At 42.4% G+C, this 23,857-nt stretch overlaps 1 protein-coding gene across 6 annotated transcripts in view; it reads right to left on the reverse strand.

The window, feature by feature from the left end:
- Positions 1-23,857, reverse strand: part of TANC1 (tetratricopeptide repeat, ankyrin repeat and coiled-coil containing 1) — a 229,918-nt gene that overhangs the window by 108,196 nt on the left and 97,865 nt on the right. For 5 of the 6 annotated variants that reach the window (XM_032410013.1, XM_032409996.1, XM_032410005.1 and 2 more), the window contains one exon: positions 16,784-16,984. In XM_032410013.1, coding sequence (XP_032265904.1) covers positions 16,784-16,984 — 201 coding nt within the window. Of the gene's footprint in view, positions 1-16,783; positions 16,985-22,874; positions 22,932-23,857 lie in introns of those variants that run through there. The other variant, XM_032410032.1, reaches the window with a different exon arrangement.

A 23,857-nucleotide genomic window follows, 5' to 3' on the forward strand; every position in this document is an offset into this window, starting at 1 on the left:
TTCCCTCATTCTCACGTACAAACAGGTCACCACAACCTATAGATTCTTTTCCCTACAACTCTCTCAGACTCCCATCTCCCTCCATTCTCCTGATGCTGCAGAGGTTTCGGTTACTCTACTTCATCTGAATCATTACAAAAGAGTCCCAACCAGCTGCCCCAACTCCAAGATGGCCTGAATAAAAATAGTTATTGTCCTAAAACCCCTATCTATTTATTCCTTCTTTCTATTTAAAAAACGATCAAAGGACACCACTACCAAATGACTAAAATCGCTCCTGGTTCCCACCGAAGTTCCATGCTCTTCTCGAACACTGCCGGCTGCCCCACTATGCCTTTGTGAGCTAGCTCCAGCCAGGGCGGCCCAGTCCCTCACATTCCTGCATGCTCTCCAGACTTCACACAACAGTCTTCCTGCCACCCCAACCCCTGTTAGCCATAACCCCAAATTCACACGTTCAGAGCACCTGCTACTGTCACATGCACTTGGCACCTTACCAGCGGCCCCCAGAGATTCTCGCTCTTCCATGACATCACAACTCTGTAGACAGCTCAAGGTCTCACAAGTCATACCTCTCTCACTAATCTGGGAGGTCCCCAAAGCTGAGGGCCAAGTGTTTACTTACCTTTCTACCTACCTCACCTCTACCCCACAGCCCAACATACAGCTAATGCTCAACAAGCCTGAGTAAGACAAATGTTTATGGAACCTCATGAAATCACCGAGTGAAAGACAAACGGAATTAACTCAGGGTGCCTCTGCGGACATTCGAAAAAATAAAGGTCACCACCAACTCTTGCCAACTCAGCTGCCAGCCAGTCCAGAAAAGCTAGGGGAAGCAAGAGGTCCTGAGAGGGACTATTTTTAAAGGCCAAAGGGCACACAAACTAAGAATTTCCAGTCTGAAAGGAAGAAACAGGGAAACTAAACCACAAAAATAATAAAAGTATCCAAAAGCAAATTAAAATGATTCTCTTGAGCAGTCTGCTAGACTCTTGAGCAGTCTTTCTCATTTCAGGGAAAACATATTGCACTCAGTAAGTTTTATTTTTTTCCTTCCACTGTATCATTAAGAAATCTACCAGCAACAGCAAAAAAGTCAAGGTGACTCACAGGTATGAAGCTACAGTAAGATTTTTTACCTGCCTTAAAAGGACCTGTTATTCCTCAATTGCTTATTAAGACACCACAAACTTAAAAAAAAAATATGCAGTAAAACCTAATGTCGAATAAATATCACGTCTTCAGAAACTGTCTAATGTGTGCTTCCTTGACCTGGCCTGACACCATTTCTTCCTGAGAGTCTTACAGGGCCCAGGTGGCCATTCTGAGGGATCTTTCGTACTAGGCAGAATTAGTACCCCCTCAAGACAGCATAGAGATGCTGGGTGATTTCCCTACCCTCACCCCAAAACCTCTGGTATCAGCCTGCTTCCTTGTGGACCGCTTCTCACACTCCAAATCTTGGTTACTTGCATTCTCACTGTTTGATCTTTACCACTTTCAATAAGAACTATAATAGGACCATGAATAAAGAAATAAGGCACTTGGCTGGGAGCAACACCTACTACAGGAAATGAAAAGGAAGGAAAGATCTGACGAGACCTGTCACACAAGCTGTGGACGGGTCACCTCCTCCGCAAAGCCACACCCAGAACTCACAGACCCAAATCCAGGTATCAACAGCAAGATGTGAGAGGTCCCTGCACCGAGGCAGGCGTGCCCTCCCCGCTGCCCAGGTCAGACAAACAAACTCAAGTCAGAAGAGGAGGAAGTATGAAAAGCCAACAAATGAAAAAAGGGGCAAGTTATCAGATCTCAGAAGTTAGGGGGCAACAGCACTTTCTGCGTGTGTTTTAGTAGCCAGGCACTTTACCAACATCCCCTCTATCTTCTCAAAGAACTATGAGGAGGGGCGCCTGGGTGGCTCAGTTGGTTAAGCAACTGCCTTCGGCTCAGGTCATGATCCTGGAGTCCCGGGATCGAGTCCCACATCGGGCTCCCGGCTCGGCAGGAAGCCTGCTTCTCCCTTTCCCACTCCCCCTGCTTGTGTTCCCTCTCTCGCTGTCTCTCTCTCTGTCAAATAAATAAATAAAATCTTTAAAAAAAAAATAAAAAATAAATAAAAAAAAAAAAAAGAACTATGAGGAAACCAAGATTCAGAGAACTTGTCAAGTCACTTCCAGGCACACAGAGCTGCTAAGAACAGGGACTTTGGATGTGAACCCCAGGTTTATCCAGAAACTTCCCACAGTACTACATGGCTTAGATAGAATTTCCCCCAGCAAGGGAAGTGTACATAAGTTCACCTTATGTAATGCAGACAAGATCTGCTTAAATCTCACCACCACTTCTAAACAAAACAAAACAAAAACCATGCACTCTGAGAATCCTTTATACACATATACTCAAATTTTAACATATGTATGAGTGTACACATACATTCATTCAAATCTTAGAGAACACACACCTGGCTCTAATAAGAACTCAAACTGAGAAAAAAACCGTTGTAAATTATTTTGTAAAAGTAAACTACTCTTAATAAAGAAAATTTCTATTGAATTTTTGCTAAAGATCTCAAAGTCCACAATCATTTTTTGATTAACAAAAGAGGAGATTCCTAGCCTGTAAGCCTCACTTCAAGACCTCTAATTCCCATATCAAATATTAACACTAGACTCTAGGATGTATACAGCAGGCACATATTTTCTTTTGAGTACTGAAGACCCTCACATCCAGAGTCCTTGTGAAATATCAAAATGCCCAAGACACAAGTCTCTGTTAACACCTCCTATATTCTCAAATGACACTTCCCTGTAGTGTTACAATGGAGTTGTGACCTGGGCCCAACCACTCACCTGCATTCAACTACATGGGCTCCACAAGGTGGGGGAAATGTTCCAGAGGATGAGACACACACATCTACTATTCCCTTAGTCACTCTCGGCCCCTACATGCCCTCACATAATGGGATTCTGTGTATAAGGTACACATTTCTGGTACAACACAGACCTAAGTACAAGCTACCTACTTCATCGGGCGCATCCAAATACACAACCATCTGTGTCAATGGCAGAAGAAAGATGACCGTGCCATCTGGAGACACTATGCCTGCATACAGTAATTCATGAGCAGTTTAAGGGATGTTCAAGAGTAACCAGACACAGAGGTTTCTGCCGTAAGTGCCAACTTTATCACTCAGCTACCTAAGGAGCAACTTTGTAACTGTGCTTCTGACAAGTAAGTGTCCGCTCAACTTCCATCCAAGTTTTGCTCTCCTTGCCTGGTGAGCAAGTGTGGACCATGCTGGAGCATTTACTCTCCATCAGCTTCAGCCATCACTCACTCTTGTTTCCATACAGAGCTCACAGGAGCTTCACAAATCCCATGTATCGCCACTGCGCATCCTCCCTTTGCTTTACCCAAATGTCTCTTTTCTGCTCAGAAGTGCTTTCCTAATAAGCCTTTGCATTTGCCTCACAGCTCACAGAGCTGGCTTCCTTTACAGGGCAGTTTTACAGACATAATTCTAATCACTTTGCACAAATCTCGAGCAAACCAAGAGAGGAATAATACGTTAGTGGCAAAGCCGGAATCAGAACCCAGACAATGGGTCAGTCACTGCCGCCCATCAGGAAGACATATGCTTGCCAGGAAACACAGATATCAGAGGATGAAATCCCTCAGCGGGGGTGAGGGGGGCATCTGGCTGAGGATGGAGAATTGAGAGGACTGATACTGTGGGAATCCATTCTCGGCCACCAAGTCAGATGAAGGAAAATGAAGATGGGCACCAAGGCAGATGGCTACATTGAAACAGCAACCCCCACAGAAGAGCTTGTGTATCAGGCCCTACAGTTCACAGTCTGCATCTCATATAAATTTCAGCTACCCTATAAAGAGAAGTGCCATTATTACCCCCATCTCCCAGATAAGGAAAGACCTATAACCTACCCAAGCACACCAAGTAGGAGGTGAATCCAGTTCCAAACTGCCCAAGACTGGGGTGGATGGAGACTTCTGCACCTACCAGTATCGCTAATATTTTAGTTAGCTAAAACCAGAGTCTCACAGGTTTCTGACTGATGGCAGGTAATACATCAGGCTTTTCAAAAAGTGAGCTCAACCTGAATAGGCCTATAGCTATTAAAGAAATTGAATCAACAAATAACCTTCCAAAATAGAAAGCACCAGGCCCAGATGGGTTCACTGGTGAATTCTACTAAACATTTAAGGAAGAAATCATACTAGTTCTCTACAATCTCCTCCAGAGGACAGAAGTAAAAGGTATACTTCCTAACTCACTCTAACAAATTCTATGACGACAGCATACCTCTAACACCAAAACCAGAGACAGTACAAGAAAACTACAGACCAATAGCTCTCATAAATATGGATGCAAAAATCCTCAACAAAATATTAGCAAATCAAATCCAAGAATGCATAAAAAGAATTATAAGGGCACCTGGGTGGTGCAGTCAGTTGGGCATCCAACTCTTGGTTTCAGCTCGGGTTATGGTCTTGGGGTCATGGGATCAGGCCTCACATCAGGCTCTGCTCAGCAAGGGGTCTGCTTCAGGTTCTCTCCCCCTTTCCCTCTGCCCCTCCTGCTTATGTGCACACACGCTCTCTAAAATAAATAAATCTTTAAAAAAAAATAAATCAAAAGAATTCTGTATCACACTCAAGGGAGATTGATTCCAGGTGTGCAAGGCTGGTTCAACATCAGAAAATTAATGTAATCCATCACATCAATAGGCTAAAGAAGCAAAATCACATGATCATATCAATAGATGCAGAAAATTCATGGCAAAATCCAATATCCATTCATGATAGAAACTCTCAGTCAACTAGGAACAGAGGGAAAATTCCTCAAATTGATAAAGAATATCTACAAAAACTCTAATATTATACTTGATGGTGGAAACAAGAAGTTTTCCCACTAAGATCAGGAACAAGGCAAGGATATTCCCTCTCACCACTCCTTTTCAACATTGCCCTGGAAGTCCTAGTTAATACAATAAGATAAGACAAGAAAAGGTATATAGATTGGCAAAGAAAAAATAAAACTGACTTCTTCCACAGATCACATGATCGTCTATGTAGAAAATCTGAAATAACAGACCAAAAAGTTCCTGGAACAGGGATTATAGCAAGCTTGCAGGATACAGAATTAATATACAAAAGCCAATTGATTTCATATATACCAGTAATGAACAAGTGGAATTTGAAATTAAAAACAATACCATTTGCATTTGCACCTCAAAAAGTGAAATCCTTCAGTATAAACAAAATGTATAAAAGATCCACATGAAGAAAACTAACAAATGCTGATGATCAAAGAACTAACCAAATGGAGAGATAGTCAGTCCATATTCATAGAAGGGAAGATTCTACATTGTCAAGATGCCAATTTTTCCTACTTAATCTATAGGTTCAATGTAATCTCAATCAAAATCCCAGCAAGTTATTTTGTAGATATTAGCCAACTGATTCTAAAGTTTATATGGAAAGGCAAAAGACCCGAAATAGCCAATACAACTTTGAAGGAGAAGAATGGACATTCACATGCAAGAAATTAAACCTAGACACCAACTTTACACCCTTCACAAAAATTCAAAAATGGATCGCAGACCTAAATGTGAAAGGCTAAACTATAAAACCCCTAGAAGATAACATAAAAAAATCCTAACGACCCTGGCTATGTCAGTGACTGTTTAGATACAACCCCAATTCATGAAAGAAATAACTGATGAGCTGAAATTCACTAAAACTAAAAACAACTCTTCTGCGAAAGACAATGTCAAGAGAATGAGAAGACAAGCCACAAACTGGGAAAAAATATTTGCAAAAGATACATCTGATAAAGGACTATAATCCAAAATATACAAAGAACTCTTAAAACTAACAAGAAAACAAACAACCTTTTAAAATGTGCCAAACCTGGGACACCTGGGTGGCTCAGTTGGTTAAGCGACTGCCTTCGGCTCAGGTCATGATCCTGGAGTCCCTGGATCGAGTCCCACATCGGGATCCCTGCTCGGCAGGGAGTCTGCTTCTCCCTCTGACCCTCCCCCTTCTCATGTGCTCTCTCTCATTCTCTCTCAAATAAATAAAATCTTTTAAAAAAAAATAAAAATAAAAAATAAAATAAAATAAAATGTGCCAAACCTTAACAGATAGCTCACCCAGAAAAGATGTACAGGTGGAAAATAAGCTATGAAAAGATACTCTATAACATATGTCATCAGGAACTACAAATTAAAACAGTAAGAGACCACCATACATCTATCAAAATGGCCAAAATCCAAAAAACTGACAACACCAAATGCAAGTGGGGATGTAGCACAACAGGAATTCTTATTCATTGCTTGTGGAAATGCAAAGACGGTACAGCCACTTTGAAAGGAAGTTTATCAATTTTTTATAAAACTAAACATACTCTTACCATATTAGCCAGCAATCATGCTTCTTGGTATTAACCCAAAGGTATTAAAAACTTATGTCCATACAAAAACTGGCACACAACTGTTTACAGAAGGTCTATTCATAACTGTCAAACCCAAAAACAACCAAGATGTCCTTCAGTAGGTGAAGGGATAACCAAACTGTGGTGCATTCAGACAATGGAATAGTATTCAGCACTAAAAAGAAATAAGGGGCACCTGGGTGGCTCAGTCGTTAAGCGTCTGCCTTCGGCTCAGGTCATGATCCCAGGGTCCTGGGATCGAGCCCCGCATCGGCTCCCTGCTCCGCAGGAAGCCTGCTTTTCCCTCTCCCACTCCCCCTGCTTGTGTTCCCTCTCTCGCTGTGTCTCCCTCTGTCAAATAAATAAAATCTTTAAAAATAAATAAATAAAAAATAAAAAGAAATAAGCTATCAAGTCATGAAAACGATATGGAAGAACCTTAAATGCAGAATTATTAAGTGAAAAAGCCAGTATGAAAAGGCTACATACTATAGGATTCCAACTCTATGACCTTCCAGCAAAGGCAAAACTATGGAGATTATAATTACAAAGGTGAGTAGTGCCAGGGGTTCAAGGTGGGCTGTGTAGCACAGATGGAATGGAGCACAGAGGATTTTTAGGGCAGTGAAAATACTCTGTAGAATACCATAATGATGGATACATGTCATTATATGTTTGTCCAAATTCAGAAAATCTAACACCAAGGATGTAAACTTTGGACTTTCAGTGATGATGGCATGCCAATGTAGGTTCACTGATTGTGACAAATGTCTCACTGTGATGGGGGATGTCAATAATGGGGAGGTTGTGCGTGTGTAGGGGTAGGGGTGTATGAAACATCTCCAGACACTTCACTTAATGTTGCTGTGAGCTGCTCTTTAAAAAATTCTATTAAAAAAATAGTTAAGTGAGCTCATTAACTGCCACGTAGGACCTTTGACCAATAAAGGAGGACTTGGTTGGTGATGGAAGGGACAAGAAAGTCACACCAAGTCACACCTCCTTGGAAGAGTTTCCTGAATCTTATTTCTCAGAATGCTTGTGCAAACAAAGGGTTCCATGCGTTAACTGTTCACTAGCTACTCTCCGTAAGCCACCAGGGGCAAAGCCTACTGCTTTAACACTCTAGGCCCAGATAACGGAGATTTTCCCTGTGGTCCCAGTTTTCCCTTTGTAAGGCACTCCGGTTCTTACTGAGCTCTCCTCTAGAGATCAGCATTCTGTGTTCGCGTCAGCTTCCCAACGCCAGGCTCTGCACACTCTTGCCCTCCACCTGGAATGCAGCCAGCCATTCCTGCTGACACACACACACAGACCTGTTTCACCACAAGCTTGAGGATTCAAGCTGGAGCATCAATCTTTCCTTCTTGTCTATTTCTACTTTACAGTAACTCTCATCAATGTCAGCTACAGGTACAATAGCTTCCATGAGCTTCTGTGACTTCTCTGAGAATCGGAAATGATCAAAAAGAAGAGATTCCAACCACTGCTCTCCCTGCCCCCATCTGTTTTCTTGAGGTAAAAAGACTCATTTCTGAGCATGGCACTGGGTTTGTTCTCGCCGCCATCTGACACCACCACGGGGTGCAGCTGACGCTGCTGTAAAGTGTGACCGGATAAAGCCTCCAGTCATCATTAACCGCAGGCGGTGCGAAACATGCAGCAAAAATGCCAAGAGCCTGAGAAAACAGGAGAGTGACAGAAGCATAGAAAAGTAGGGTTGAGGGGCACCTTTGGCTCAGTCGGTTAAGTGTCATGATCTTGGGGTCCTGGAATTGAGCCCATGTCGGGCTCCCTGCTCAGCGGCGGTGGGGTCTGCTTCTCTCTCTCCCTCTGCCCCCTTCCCTGCTTGTGCTCTCTCTCTCTTGCTCTTTCTCTCTCAAATAAAATCTTAAAAAAAAAAAAAAAAGTAGGGTTGAGAAGGCCCCTGACAAACCCAGCTTAAAATATACTCCCCTTTGCTCACTGCCTAATGATAGCAAAGCCCTGACAAAGAGGTAAGACCTTAATTAAAGAATCAGTTCTCTCTAGATAGGGGGGAAGCTATGTTTCTAGCTTTATAAATGTAAGGTACCATTACACTGAAATTGCTTACGTGTCCATTAGTATTTTCAACCAGTCACATGGGGCTGATGACTGGCAATTACTAAACTATCCATTTTAACAGGGGCATAGGTATGTACCAGGGTAACTGAAAGAAGTGATTAGATCCTATCTCCAAGGCTTCCAGTTGGAAACAAAGACAAGAACCAAAGACAAGGAGCTCAAGGAAGGTCAGGGCAGAGACATGCAATGAATATCGGTGCAGAGGGAGGAAGAAAGGAGGAAGCACAGTGCTCCAGGTGTTTGGAGCAAGAATTTATTTCTCCCACAGGGAAAAGGAGAGACACAAAGGAAGGCTGGCTGAAGCAAAAGATGTAAGCCACCCATGAGGTCAAGTTTGACAGAGGAAGTTCTGACCTTAGGCACCGGGAGGAGAATAAGGCGAAGGGAGAAGTGAAACATAGGGCTGGTTTAGAGCATAGCAGTGACTTGGTCAAAGGCCATTCAATGGGGGGAAAACTGTCTTTTCAGTAAATGGCACCAGGACAAACGGATAGCCACACGTACAAGAATGAAGTTGGCCCCTACCTCACAGCATGTATGAAAAATTAACATAGGTCTAAGTCTTTGTGACTTTGGAGTAGACAATAGTTTCTTAGAGCATCAAAAGAACAGTGATAAAATAAAATGGACTACATCAATGTTAAAAACTTGTGCTTGAAACAACAGTATCAAGAAAGTGAAAAAGACCAACCCACAGAATGGAAGTAAATTTTTATACTGCATAACTTGTAATTAGAATATAAAAAGAATTCTTACAACTTAATAATAAAACTACAAGGAGATGCCAGTTCACATGCAGTAGGAGGACTGTAACAAAAAGAAAAAAAAAAAAAAAAAGACTGACAACAACAAGCGTTGACAAGAATGTGGAGAAACTAGAAATCTCGCACTCTGCTGGTGGGAATCCAAAATGTTGCAGTCACTTTGGAAAATACTTTGGCAGTGCTTCAAAATGTTAAACATACAATTATTGTATGATCCAGCAATTTTATTCCTAGGTATACACTCAAGAAATGAAAAGATACATACACCCAAAAATGCACACACAAATGTTCACAACAGTATTATTCATAATAACCAAAAACTAGAAATCCAAATGTCCATATACTGAAGAATGGATTTTTAAATGTGGTATATACATACAATAAAATATTAGGTAATGAAATGGAATGAAGTTCTGATACATACTACATACAATGTGGATGAACCTAGAAAACACTGTTATACGAAAGAAGTCAGTCACAAGAGCCCACATGTTACAGGATTCCATTTATATGAAAAGCCTGGAATAGGCGATTCAGAGATAGAAAATAGATTACTATTTGCTTAGGGCTGCGGGATGGTGGATTAGGGAGAGGGGGAGGGAAGTAGGGAGGAATGTGGAGGAGTTGCTAATGTGAATGGGTTTTTGTTTTTTTTTAAGGGAGATAAAAAGGTTCTAAAATTAGATTGTGGAAATGGTTGCACAACCCTGTGGAAATACTAAAAACGCTGAACTGTAAACTTTAAATGGGTGAATTATATGGTATGTGATACATCACAATAAAGCTGTTTTTAAAAAATGCAATGGGATAAATCACAATGGAAAAGTATGTAAATTTGAACTGAGAGAACAAAAAACTTTTGTGGGTCATAAAACACTATTATAAACCTAATTAAATGGAAAATGATGATCTGGGGAAATGTTTTAGTGACATACATGACTTATGTATGTCTTAAAACAAACAACAGGAAAGCTGTGATGATTTGGTAAGAAATACATATTGCCCAAGCAGAACATTAAACAAATACCACAAAAAATTCCCCAAAGAAAAAAGTACAAATGACCAGTAAGTATATCACAATCCACTCTCAACATTAGTTTCCACCCAGTAATCCCACTTGCATAGTCTATCCAACGAAAATATTAGAGATGCCTTTAAATATTAATATACAAGAATGTTCTTCCACTGTTCTTTATTTGGTGGAAAACTGGGAACCTCTTACATGTCCAGTGCTCAGGCAAATGGGCAAATGCATCACTTGTGTACTACAAAAGTACGGGAAAGACATTCAATCGAGTGTCAAAAGAGCTGGTCTTTCTGGGGGTACGAGGAAACCAAGATTTATTGTACCTTTATTTAGTTCATTTTTGTAATGTCTTCTCCTCCTCAAATATTATTTCTAAAATTTAAAAACTAAAGATAGTATCAGTCTATTTACCCTCATTAAAAAAGAATATGTGATTGTCTCCTATAATTCCTTACCAGTGGTGTTCTCAAACTTTGCTACATATTAGAATCACCTGGGAAGCTTTTTTTTTTTTAATCCCAATGCCCAGGCCATACCTCATATGCATTAAATCAGAATCTCTAAAGGTAGAACTCAGGCATCAGTCTTCTTTAAAACTCTGGGGAGAGGGGCGCCTGGGTGGCTCAGTCGTTAAGTGTCTGCTTTCGGCTCAGGTCATGATCTCAGGGTCCTGGGATCGAGCCCCGCATCGGGCTCCCCGCTTGGCAGGAAGCCTGCTTCTCCCTCTCCCACTCCCCCTGCTTGTGTTCCCTCTCTTGCTGTGTCTCTCTCTGTCAAATAAATAAATAAAATCTTTAAAAACAAAAAACCAAAAGCTCTGGGGTGAGTCAGAGGCACGGACAAAGTGTATATGGGTGAACCAGGATCGCAGGTGCGGAAATAAAGGGCACTCAGAAAGGTCCTCAGGTTCACAGTAGAGCAAAGGCATTCACACAGGCTCGATGCGTAAACACAGGGTAACAGAGAGTGTGTGTCCGGGTCACGGCTGGGCGTGGCAGTAAGGCACAGGCAGCCGCCTACTCCGAGGAGGAGGCTATCGTATAACATGTCTCCAGGAGAAAACAAAGAATGTTTTCCTATTCACCGCAGCAGGAGGAACTGTCCTTGCTGAAAGTCAGAGCCCTAATTGTGGCCCTGACCAGTTGGGCGAAAGCAGGGCCTAAAACTAGCCAGCGCTACAGGCAGGCTTGGGCTGGGACTGTGCATTTCCTGGGTTGTTCTCCCCTCTCCTACCCGCCCCCCCAAAAAAGCCTCACAGATGCATGTGGGCACTTGAGGCCCATGGCCTCCCTGTGTGCACACAACCAGGACACAAAGCGCCGTCATTTACAGCTCATGTGTCAACAACGTACAGACAGAACAACGCAGACTGGCATCGGAGAACATGCTGGGGACAGAGCAGGGGACCTGGGCTTAGGCCAAAGCTCTACCAGTAACTTCCACACCGGGGCAAGTTCCATCCCCTTCCCTATCTGCAAAGGGGCCTGGCACAGATGGCCTGACCTGGTCTGGAGGCCTCGCCAACTCAAAAATGTCTATGATCCTGGGGCGCCTGGCTGGCTCAGCTGGTGGAGTGTGATCTCGGGGTTGTGAGTTCGAGCCCCACGGTGGGTGTAGAGATTACTTAAAAATAAAATCTTTAAAAAAAAAAAAATAGAAAATGTCTATGATCTTCCCCACATAACAGAGTGTGGTTGTAGCTAAAACTGGAAGCCAGCTGAGTGTTTTTCTGACCGTGAACTTGATCTGACTCAGCTGTGATCATTCCCCTGACACAGTATCATGGAAGGAAAGAAAATGGGAATTGTCTGAGAAGTGCAGACAGAAGGGAAGTTCAAAAAGAGGAAGGTGACAGGAGGACTTCTCTCAGCCCCTTCTTACTAATTCGGACAAAGCACCGCACCAGCACTATCCATCTGAGACTGTTCCCAGAAGATGGTTAACTTCAAAAAGAAGCCTCTCAAAGAACTCGGGAGGGAATGTGAAATCAATACAGCTTTTCTGGAAAGTGACTGGGCAGTATGCATCAAGATCTTTAAAAATGCAGTCCATTTAGTTCAATAATTCCATTTCTGGGAACTTGCCACTCTTACAATATCAGATGTGCGCAAAAATTACTGGACAAAAGCATTCACATCAGGAGCTCTGGAGACTGCTTGCACAATAATGTGAATGTACTTTACATGACTGGACTGTACATTTAAAAACAGTTAAGATGGTAAATTCTGTTACTTGTATTTTACCACAATTAAAAATTTTGAATTCATAGGCAGTGAACAGCAAAAACAAAGCAAAATATCCTAGCTCATGCTACAATTTTTAAAAACCTGAAAAATAACAAATACCCAACAATTGGAAACTAGTTAAAAATCAATCATGGAATACTGAAACAAAAGACATTAAATCTGAAGTCCTTCAAGCAAACTGGAAATTGTTCATGATATAATATTAAGTGAAAAAAGGCAATGCATGTGTGGTCTCAGGTCTCGATGGAGTAGATCAAAAAAAATCTTTTTAAAAAAATAAATAAGTAAATAAAAATGCTAATTTTCTACAGGAAACACTCTTGCAGGGTGAGAGAGGGAGGACCTGGACAGACAATTAACTTATGGTCCAAGAATCAAAGGGCAGAATGACTTCACTTCACAGCCTGTCAACTTGGAGGTTTCTGCCTTGAAGAAACAGCCAGCCAGAGGGGTTTCCAAAAGGGCTACAGCAGGAACTAGAACTGGAACTGTAACGAGCAGCAGACGTGCACCTAGCCGGTACCATCCATTCTCTCCACACAAGCGAGGCTGAAAAAAGCAGTATCCCCCACTTTCCAACCTCTACTGCTGTACCCCATCACAGTATTTTAAAAGTGTGCTTCCCATTCATGCCCTACCTTTGGAGTGTTTCATAATGGGCCCAAAGTGATCTGGGAAATATAATCCAAGTATAAAGTAACTAATGATATTACTAATAAATAAACCATAGGAAATGGGCTTTGCTCTTCTCTGGAAGACAAAAGGATACATTACAAATATTAATGAATTCTTAATCCAAAAAAGCTTGCAACCACCACAGGACTATAATGGATACTGGCCCTTGTTTTCTTTACCAGCAAATGTAGTTTCCATTCAAAAAAAAAAAAAAAAAAAAATTGAAACAATACTCAAAAACTGCATCTTTAGACTAACAAGTGAAAAAAATATAACTATGTGGAACAAGGTAGTAGGAGAATAAATAATATTAGCTAGCAATATGAGTGGAATGTAAGAAACTCAACCATGAAAAATGCAGGTCACATTATTGCAAGGTTAATGAAACTGTCTCTGGCCCAGAGTTCCCATGACCCACCAGCTAATCACCTATTGTATTAAAATACAAACTTTCATTAAAACAAGGTACGTGGAGTGCCTATTACAGGGGTTTATAGTATTTGACCTTTGCTAGAACGGTTTCAGTCCCTGACAGTTTCTTGATTAGCATCAATTAGTGAAGAGTTTCTATCCAAACGAGTAAAACAGGTTTAGTTTTTTTTTTTTTTAATGCACCTTCTTAAACGAGAGAGAGAGAGAGAGAGAGAGAGAGAGAGAGAGAGAGAGAGAGAGAAGAGTCTTATCATACAAATGAGAACAGAAGTCAACATGGTAATTCAGAGCTGGTTCTGAATGATGACAAGATCTGAAGCCCAGCCCGGCTGGTGTGAGGGGAGCGCAGGGGAAGGGCTCAGTTACCTATGGGCGCAGCATGCACACCGTATTTACCGTATCATTAGCAACAACAGTGTGAGCTTTTTAAATAGACGGCTATTTTTAAATCCAATGCATGTTCACAACCATATGCCAACTAATTTTACAGGCAGGTAGAACACTAGGTCTCTGGATACTTTTCTAACAATACTGCTTAAACAGAAACCTGTGAGTGTTAGACACTGTGGAAAAACATTGTTTATTGTCTGATGTACTCTGAGTCACTGCCATTTTTAAGCAAGCATCTTTGCCCTTAGCTTCCCTTTTGAATTAAAATTGCCAAGATAATGAAGCCAAATTACCACTGTGAGACACTAATTTGCTGCACAAATTTGGGCAATGCACAAGCATGGCTCCGTTAAAGAAGAATCTGCTTAGTGTATTTAATTTGGACCCAAAGCATCTAATATGGAGAATATTCTCTTCAATCCATTAAAAGGCTGAATGTCGCACAACTATTCCCTTCTGTTCATAAGGCCTTGCAAAGCATTAATAAATTTTATTCCTATGGAGAAAAACAAACTATATGATAGTGTCTCAAAACTAAAAATATCAAATTTGGTCAGGACACAGGAGACCAGGCCTCATCAGGGATTTCTGGCCCATAAGAGCCTGTGGCCTCTGAGACCCTTCTGGAGAGCCATACTTCCCATGTTTGTCATGCCATTCATTGCTATCTAGCATCCCACTAACACCCCACAAAATAAACACATTGTAGCTATGAAGTGATGGACGTGTTAACCTTACTGTAATTATTTTGCAATATATACCTGCATAGATAAAATCACTATGTTGTACACCTTAAACTTACATGGTATAGTCAAGTGTATCTCAATAGAGCTGGAAAAATCAAATTAAAAAAATTACAAAGATTCAAGTCCCACTAAAACAAACTTCTGTTAATAATAAAATTCCCTCTGAAATACATATTCCCTAGTCTCTTAGGTATTCTCACCAGGCCTAAGGCCCAAGCAGCATCAACTCATTTGCAGCAGCATAGACTACAGAAGGGCAAATTCTACCAAAGGTTGTACTTCTGCACTTAGCACTCACATTACTCTCAACCGAGGTCCCTTAAGAATCCAGAGAGGGGGCGCCTGGGTGGCTCAGTCAGGTAAGAGTCTGCCTTTGGCTCAGGTCATGATCCCAGGGGTTAAGAGTCTGCCTTCAGCTCAGATCATGATCTCAGGGTCCTGGGATCGAGCCTGCTTCTCCCCCTGCCTCCTGCTCGTGCTCTCTCTCTCTAATAAATAAATAAAATCCAGATAAGTTCAGAATTCTAATATTGGTTTTATATAGATGATGTATACTCAAAGAAGCCATCGTGCCTATCCATGCCCATCAGACACAGGCTGCGCATAAACACACTGATTCAAGGGGAAAAGGACAAATGACAGGGCTGATAAAGGAAAAAGTAAAATGCTGCGCACAATTTGTAGGAAGAAGAGTAATCCCAATGGGGTAACCATCAAGAAAGGCAGTGTGGGAACCACAATTTGAAAGAAGGGAAGAAATCTGACAAAGAGATATAGTGGTAGGGAAAGGCAAAGAGAAGGAAGGACATTCCAGGAATTTCCCCAAATACTGATAAACAGGTCAAATTCCTTGGCACAGGAAATTGCTTCATACCAAAAAGGTTTCCAAGTTCCAGCTAATGACTGGATTGTAAACAATGCTGTCCAAAATAAGAAAGCTCTAGAACAATTAAGGGTTTTGGACACTCACCAATTCATAGCACCATTTCTAACATTCAAAGCCTCAAGGTTTGCCTTCTTAATTTTGTCACCACACAAACTGCAAATATCCACTAAATGATTCAGAAATAATGCCTATCACATCTCAAGTAATACAAATATTTAGGAAACCAGAAAAACAGATACCAATTTTATAGCTCCAGGACACATCTTAGACCAATTCCAAACTCGTTTCTGTGTAAATGAGAAGAATCCTTACACTGGCATATGATCAATAAGGGCCCCAAATTATCCTGCCTTCAGTAAACAAACGCTCAGCAAAGCTAAAAGATCAAAGAACTCTCATGATTGCAGGTATAAGAATTTTGGAAAGGCTTTCCTCACATCTGATTCATAACCTCTCAAAGTTAAGTAACGTTTGTGTTTTGACTGGTAATGTTAAGTGCAAAAACTTGGTAATGAGGGAAGCAAAGATACTTGAAACAAGTAATCCATAAAACCCTTGCTTCCCACCCCTTTAAAAGTCTGAATTTTCAAAAATTTTATAATTGTTCAAATGGTGGGTGATGTAATCAAAGAAAGTATATCAGTACATAACACTTCGCAGTAATAAATGGACTGTTGTCAGATTACCCTTGCCAAAATCCAGAACTTTTAAATGCACCACAATGAGTTTAGATTATAACACTCCCTAATTCATGATCAAGAACACAAGACCAATGATTAACATTAATATTGATAAAAAGATCTTGAATTTTTGTAAAAGTCTAGCCTGAGCAATCAAAATAGTTTGTATGTAGGTTGAACTAAAGAAATGAGTCTATTCAAATCATAACTCTCTTTTTTAAAGATTTTCTTCTTCCAGAAATTACTATAACAAAGAAAACAACCTCCCAGAAAATTCCTTATAAGCACCAGTTTTGCTTCATTTTAATATGCATTACATATATAACCAAGCTAGTTTGGGTGCTGTTTTGCTGTTCAGTTACCTGGGGATTTTTTATTTGATCTTGATTGCACCGAGTGAGACTGTCGAGGCAGCAGAGGTGATGAAGGCAGAGACATGGAGACACCTTTGGCCAAGCTCACCCTGTAGGTGTCCTCTGTTATAGGAAGGCTGCTCACAGAAAAGTCGCCACCATGGCCGGGCGGCAGGACTTGGGGGGAAGTCTCTGGACCAAAGTCACCTCCTGGAGTGAAGAGAGAAAACCTTAACTTAGACCATCCATTACAGGTAGATTAATTCTTAAGAACTACATCCTTAGAATATAATTCCCATATATCTCATGTGTATGTTGTTTTTTAATAGTTTTTTCTTTTTTCTTCTACCACTTCTAGGACTTTTTACCATGTGAGAGAAAATTCAAGTTTCACCACTCAAGTATCAATGAACTCCACACCTTATACCCTTTTCTGTACCCTATCAACTGGTCCAGTTTCACTCCTAACAATGCGTCCAGGAAGCCACCAATCTGAGAATTTTTTTAAGATTTATTTGAGAGACAGAGAAAGTGAGAGAGAGCAAGAGCAGGGAGAAAGAGAAGCAGATTCCCCGCTGAGCAAGGAGCCCAATGCGGGGCTCGATCCCAGGACCCTGGGATCATGACCTGGGCCGAAGGCAGATGCTTAACTGAGCCACCCAGGCGCCCCCGAAATTAGATTTTTTTTTTTTTTTTTTTAAAGATTTATTTTTTGAGAGAGAACATGAGCAGAGAGTGGGGGTGGGATCTCAAGCAGACTCCCTGCTAGCACAGAGCCTGATGCCGGGCTTGATCCCAGGACCCTGAGATTATGACCTGAGCTGAAGTCAAGAGTTAGACGCTTAACTGACCGAGCCACTTGGGCACCCGCTGAGATTAGATTAAGACCAAGTATGAATGATCCACAAGAAGCCATGATTTCAGCTCAAGTAACGGAGAGGGTCTTACATAGGTATTACAGAATAGATTCAAACAACCAGATGTTTTCCAGAACTCCCTACCTTCCCACCACTTCTCTCCAATAAGAGAACCCAAGGGAGGGTCTCCCGACTTCAACATTCCTCCCCAGCACCATGTATCTCTTCTCTCGTCAGATCCATGCCACACTCCCCACAGCACAGGGACCACCCTCCTACAACTCGACCAGCCCAACCCTTAGTCGTGGGACTGGAAACAGGACTCACTGATGAAGCTGGTTCTCCCTGGTTTTCAGCCCCTAAATGAACTTAAGGACAAACAAGCTTACTATTAGAAAATTAGATATTCTAGGGTAAGCAGATCCAATGACAAAATACAGAGGACACAATTACAGTATAGAGAGGACAAAAGGAAGAGAGTACATTGGTTAGGGTCAGCCTCTCTGGAAAAGATACAGCTGGTCCTCAAGCATTCATATAAGCTCTCCTCTATTGCTCCTCCCGCACCCATCACTTCCTCCCCTCCCGGGTGTACTAAGAAGCAACTAAGGATGGGTGAGGAGGGAAGGTAAATTACCCTGATGATTAAAACATCTACAAGCTCTAACTTTATATACAGCAGAACTGGAAAAGATATAGAAAGTTTTCTATAAGCAAACTAGTCTCTCTGATAAATACTACCCAACTGGTCCTTACCAGGCCTTCTTGACTCTGAAAAATCAAGGCCTGGATTTGAATCAGAAGCTCAATTTTTGTCAATCTTTGTGTGCAAGACTCAAAAGAGACATTACCCAAACTATCAAGTTCAAATTGCATCGCTGTGCTTATTCTTCATGTTAGGAGGCATGGTGAAATAGTCACCTCCTGCACAGACCGGGGTGAAGGTGGGGGGTTAAAACAGGCATATAGGCTCATGCCTGACTTTCAAAAGGCAACTCAAAACCAGAAGAGCTGTGAATGGAAAAGCCATGGTCCCACAGTGGATGAGTTGGCAACATCAGAAAGGTCATTTGAGTCTCCCCTGGGCCAGCTGTGCTTGAAGGGGTTTTAACAGACTTGGGAAATTAAAGATTTATCACTAAAGCATCCAAGTGACTGGTATTTGAAGAAAAAAAAAAACAGAATTACCAGGAAACCCTCACTAGAATTTTCAAAAACAAGAAGATTCACACAAACGTTCTGTCCATGGGGGAAGGAAGCCGGAATTAGTGGAAATTCTTATATCCTAAATCTACGTGAACAGCAACAGTCACCCACTCTGGTCCTCCTATAACCCTTGCTCGCCCTGCTTCCTGATCTGCACTGTAAGAAACCACCACCAATTCCCAGGACCTGGGAGCTACTCTTACACCACTGGAGATAAGCCAGAAATCCTTCTGAAACCACCTCCTTGAGGGCTTGAGCCAGGACATGAGGTTTCCCAGCTCTCTGTCCATGGAAGGGACCTTAAGGCAGAGCTGGGGGTATATATCGTAATGCCAATGCCCACTGGGGCTGAGTAACCCCCACACTGAGGAGATTTGAGAAAGTAGAGGGAAGGAGAGCGGTTTTCTCTGGTCCAGTCTCTGGCGCACATGACCAGTCCCCACCAGCACACTGTCTCATCAGGGGGAATACAAGCAGGTGCTACGCCTACAAGCATGGTGCCTGGTCACCTGATTTCCTGGATATTTGGCAAGGAACATTAGGAGATGGAGAACTTGGAAAGCATGGAGGCCACAGCCCCAAGAGGTACACAGATAGGATGTGTGGGAGACCTTGAATGGGTTGCCCATGTGGTTTGCCCTGTGGCTGCCCTCATACCATCTAAATCACAGACCTGCTAGTTCAACGGCTAGATTGGCCTGATAGGAGCAGGTGCTGTGACAAGGTACGGTCTTCCCTACTCACACACAAGTATTCCTAACCTGTACAAAAAATAAAAAGCCGGGGACACCTGGGTGGCTCAGTCAGTTAAGCGTCTGCCTTCAGCTCCGGTCATGATCCCAGAGTCCTGGGATCGAGTTCCGAATTGGGCTCCCTGCTCGACGGGGAGCCTGTTTCTCCCTCTCCTGCTCCCCCTGCTCGTGCTCTCTAATAAATCTTAAAAAAATAAAAATAAAAAAAAGCAAACCCCAAACCAGACTTCAAGCCCCTTAATTTGGATGGGGACACACAAATTTAGGGAGAAATGTACCTATTATGACAATGCCAGAAATAAACAGTAAAGCTCATTACTGGAAAAGGGTTTGTTTTCTTAAATACTTAGTATTCTCCAATGTGATACAAGCAAAAAACTGGGGAGTGAAGGGTAAAAGAAAATTAAAGAGCTACCTAATTACAAATTCTGCCCATAAACTTTGTTTATATCAAGCAAAGTAAATATTTTCATTAACTGCAAGTACAGTGAGGATGAGTTTCCAAAGCAGGCTGTAACCATGAGGACCTTCAGCCTTTGGAAAAGCTGCACTCTGACACTGTGATTTTATGTGGTCTGCAATAAAACAAGACAGAGATGGGCCCAGGAAGGAAAGGTTTCTATTTCAAGTTTACTCTGACATCTCACCATAACATCAATCCCAAACATGTTGTCCTGTTGGTTTCTCAGACACAGTTAAAGACCCCGAACTTCCAGCTCCCTTTTATTAGAAAGGCACAAAGCAGGGATAGAAGTTTTACCTATGAACAGGCAGCATGAAACAAGTGGGGTGATCCGGCAGCTTGGAAGCTGGAGGCAGCATTCTGGAGCCTGGTGCTTTAACTCCACGTGAGCAAAGGGGTTCAGGTCAATGTAAATCCAAGAGCATCACTAGGACGCAGACGATGCCAGTGGCACATGGAAATCTCTTAGGGGCATCCATGAGAATTACCCAACATTGGTTCCGGGCAACACGACACCAGAAATTCTCTGGCCGATTTAACATTCCTCAGCAGACGCTTAAGGAGGTTTCAAGAGAAATTAAAACCATTTCACTGAAATAACCGGCACTGTGGGCACATTTCCTCCAGCTCTGGTGTTCTTTGAACTGTGACCTATTTTATTCCCACCTCCGTTAAAGGAGGAGACTCACTTGGATCAACCTTCCTGTTGCCGCAGCAGAAATGCCAGCCCAGGTAGGACGAGGCATCCTCTCCGGAGTGGGAAAACCATTTATCAACCACCCCGTGATCTGCTAGGCCGCCTCCTGTTCGACTAGCAGGTGTCTCGCATGAAACACTGATGTACCACAGACACATCTCCCGCAACATGTTTTTAATCTCAGAGAACGTCTAGTCCAATCGGACTGCTTCACAGACGGGAAGCTGGGACGTGGAGGTGAACTATGGGGAGCAGGGTCCACGCACCCAGAACAACCTCCTCTCCCAATTCCTGCAACTGGCCAGCTCACTGCTCCACACATCTAAGGACTTTATTTTGGGGGGAAAAAAAAATGGAGGTCCCCCCAAACAGACATGTTTTTAAATTAAGAAATCTATAAAGGGTCAGCACGTTTTTGCTTTTAAGGGTTAGGCTTTGCAGGTCACATACAGCCTCCATCATACACACCCACATTCACTTTTCTAATTTTAAAATCACCACTTCTTTGAGTTCCAAAAATAAAAGACCGTAAAGGGCATAGGGGCATAAGGTTCTTCCCACCTGTAATAAATATAACTACATACATATGCACATACATACAACACAAAAGAACTATAAATCCAAGTCATAGTTTACAAAGATGATGGAATTATCAAAGGGTTAAAGCCATCCAATAAGGCATTTTAAATTGGCAGAAATGGCTTTTGATAATAGTCCTTTTAAAACTTTTTCACTGTTACAGACTGTGAAAAGGGATTTAAGTTCATAATGGAAGAAAATGCAAATCTGGGAGATGATGAATGTTTAAAGGTGTCTATGCAGAATGGCAATGTCCACCATTACAGATTAAAGTAAATGGAGTGCAGGATTAGAGAAGGCTTAGGGGAAAAAAAAAAAAAAAACGAGGGCAAAGAAGCCAGGGAGATGAAAGCAAAATCGCATTTCAGAAAGAACAGACCTGAGAAACGCAAGGGAGAGCTTAGACATTCAGGTAAATAGGTCTGCAGATACAGGAAATAAGATTTCCATTTATTGTGCCATTGAAGTGACTAGGTGGAGAGGGGAGGGGGACAGAAGCTCAGAATAGAAAGATGTTCTGTTTATCCAGTTCCAGAAAATGGGACTTGTGCAATATATTTTAACTGGGGCATTAAATGTGTTAGGGCATCTTTTGTGCCGTCCCTGCCTGGGAGCACATTAATGTTTCTTAAACATATTTTCCATCATAAGGTTTTATAACCACATAGCTCATATATATTTACAGAAACCTAGAAAATTGGAAAAGATTTCCTCCCACACGATCCAAGTATCATTTTGGGAGCCTCTGGAAGGCTCTCTCTGCAACTGAAAGCACTTTACGCTGTTTTATGTCTTACAGGATCTCCCCCAAGTAACCAGCCAGAGCTACTGATTGTTAACATACATTTTCAAAAAGAGAGTTAAGATAAATGTATCCAAGAAAGCAATTTTCCAGAACATTATTCAGAATCATGACTAAGATTCAATACTGCCAAGAAGCAACAAAGCAGCTAACTCCCACCCCCCAACCCCCAGTATAGAAAAACCTGGTCAACAGGACAAGTTTATCCTTTTGTCTTCAAAAATCCACCAAGCGGATTCTAAAAGGAAATCAGTAAATACTATCCTCACAGTTTTATTCTCAATACTCAGTGGTTATAGAACCAAATGTACTTTACCCTAACACAGGTGATGGGGAAAGAGACTGGCATTTCCTCTATTTTTGTCAAAATTCTCCTTTAAGGCAGGTCACCAGGAAAGAGTTCTTAAACTTTAAAAATACAAGACCTCGGGGCGCCTGGGTGGCTCAGTCGTTAAGCATCTGCCTTCGGCTCAGGTCATGATCCCATGGTCCCAGGATCGAGTCCCTGCATCCTGCTCCCTGCTCAGCGGGGAGTCTGCTTCTCCTTCTCCCTCTCCCCCTCCCCTGCTCATGCGCTCACGCTCTCTCTCAAATAAAATAAAATCTTTAAAAAAAAAAAAAAATACAAGCCCTCAGAAATATTCCCAACCCCCCCCCCCAAGCCCTAGGGGGGCTGTATTTCAACACAATAAATGCTTTCCTTGGAGTACTGTGTGTTAGGACAGGGTTCAAAGCACTTTATACCCGTTATCTCCTATCACAACGACCTCGTGAACTGGGTGTTGTTTTCATGCTCCTCTGACGAGACCACCACACAGAAAGCACCGGGTATCTTGCCCGCGCACGCTGGCCGACAGCATGAGCTGAGTCTGAACCCAGGCAGTCCAATCCAGGATCCATCCTGCTCCCCGGAAAAAAGGCTACTGAGCTAAGCCTTTCAACATGACGTCATTTTGAATACTTAATAGGGAATGCCAAAAATAGTATATGTAGGTCTATACGCAGTACTAGGCCACCATGAGAAGAAACCTGTTCCCTCATCTATTTTCACTTTTCGTGCCGGCTGGTTAATTAGCTCCACAGCACTCCGGATCATTCCATTTGGGAGGCACCCAGGCCCAGATCATTAATTTTCTTTCAGTCAGTCACACCTTATGCTGTCACCATACAAGCGAAGTGGATCCGAGATAGATGTTTAGTCATCAAGCACCTTAAATAGTTTCTTCTCGTCTTCCTTTGCGCTGTAAATTCATTTAACTCTTGCAGCCTTCGGGCCTGCTCTCTCTGCCCTGGGTGGAGGCACTGGGAGCTGTTCCCGCCTCATCGAACTGAGAATCTTGACCACTCTGCCCGGCCCAGATGAAGGAAGTGGTGGGCCGCTTGTGGTCCAAAGCAAGCTGGTAGGGTTCATCTTCAATCTGCACGGAATCTGTTACTCCCCATTTCCTTGTCAGGGATAGTCGGTACTCAGGTCCCCGAGTCCCATGGAACACCCCCCACTCAGATTCTGCAGATTTGCCAGGTCTGCCGCTCCCGCACACGACTGAAGCCGCAGTTCCCAATCCCTGCACACAGGGAAACATGAGCCTGTCCCAGGGAGGCTGTCAGAGCTGCTCTGGGGCGTGGCTCAGGCCCTGGCAACGCTCTCCATCAAGGGTTTCTCAGGTGCAGCCAGGATTGAGAACCACCAAGGCAGGAAGGCAGTCAAATGTTTATGCTCCTCTTCC

This window comes from Phoca vitulina, unplaced genomic scaffold, assembly GCF_004348235.1.
Source record: "Phoca vitulina isolate PV1807 unplaced genomic scaffold, GSC_HSeal_1.0 scaffold1, whole genome shotgun sequence".
Classification (NCBI taxonomy): Eukaryota; Metazoa; Chordata; class Mammalia; order Carnivora; family Phocidae; genus Phoca; species Phoca vitulina.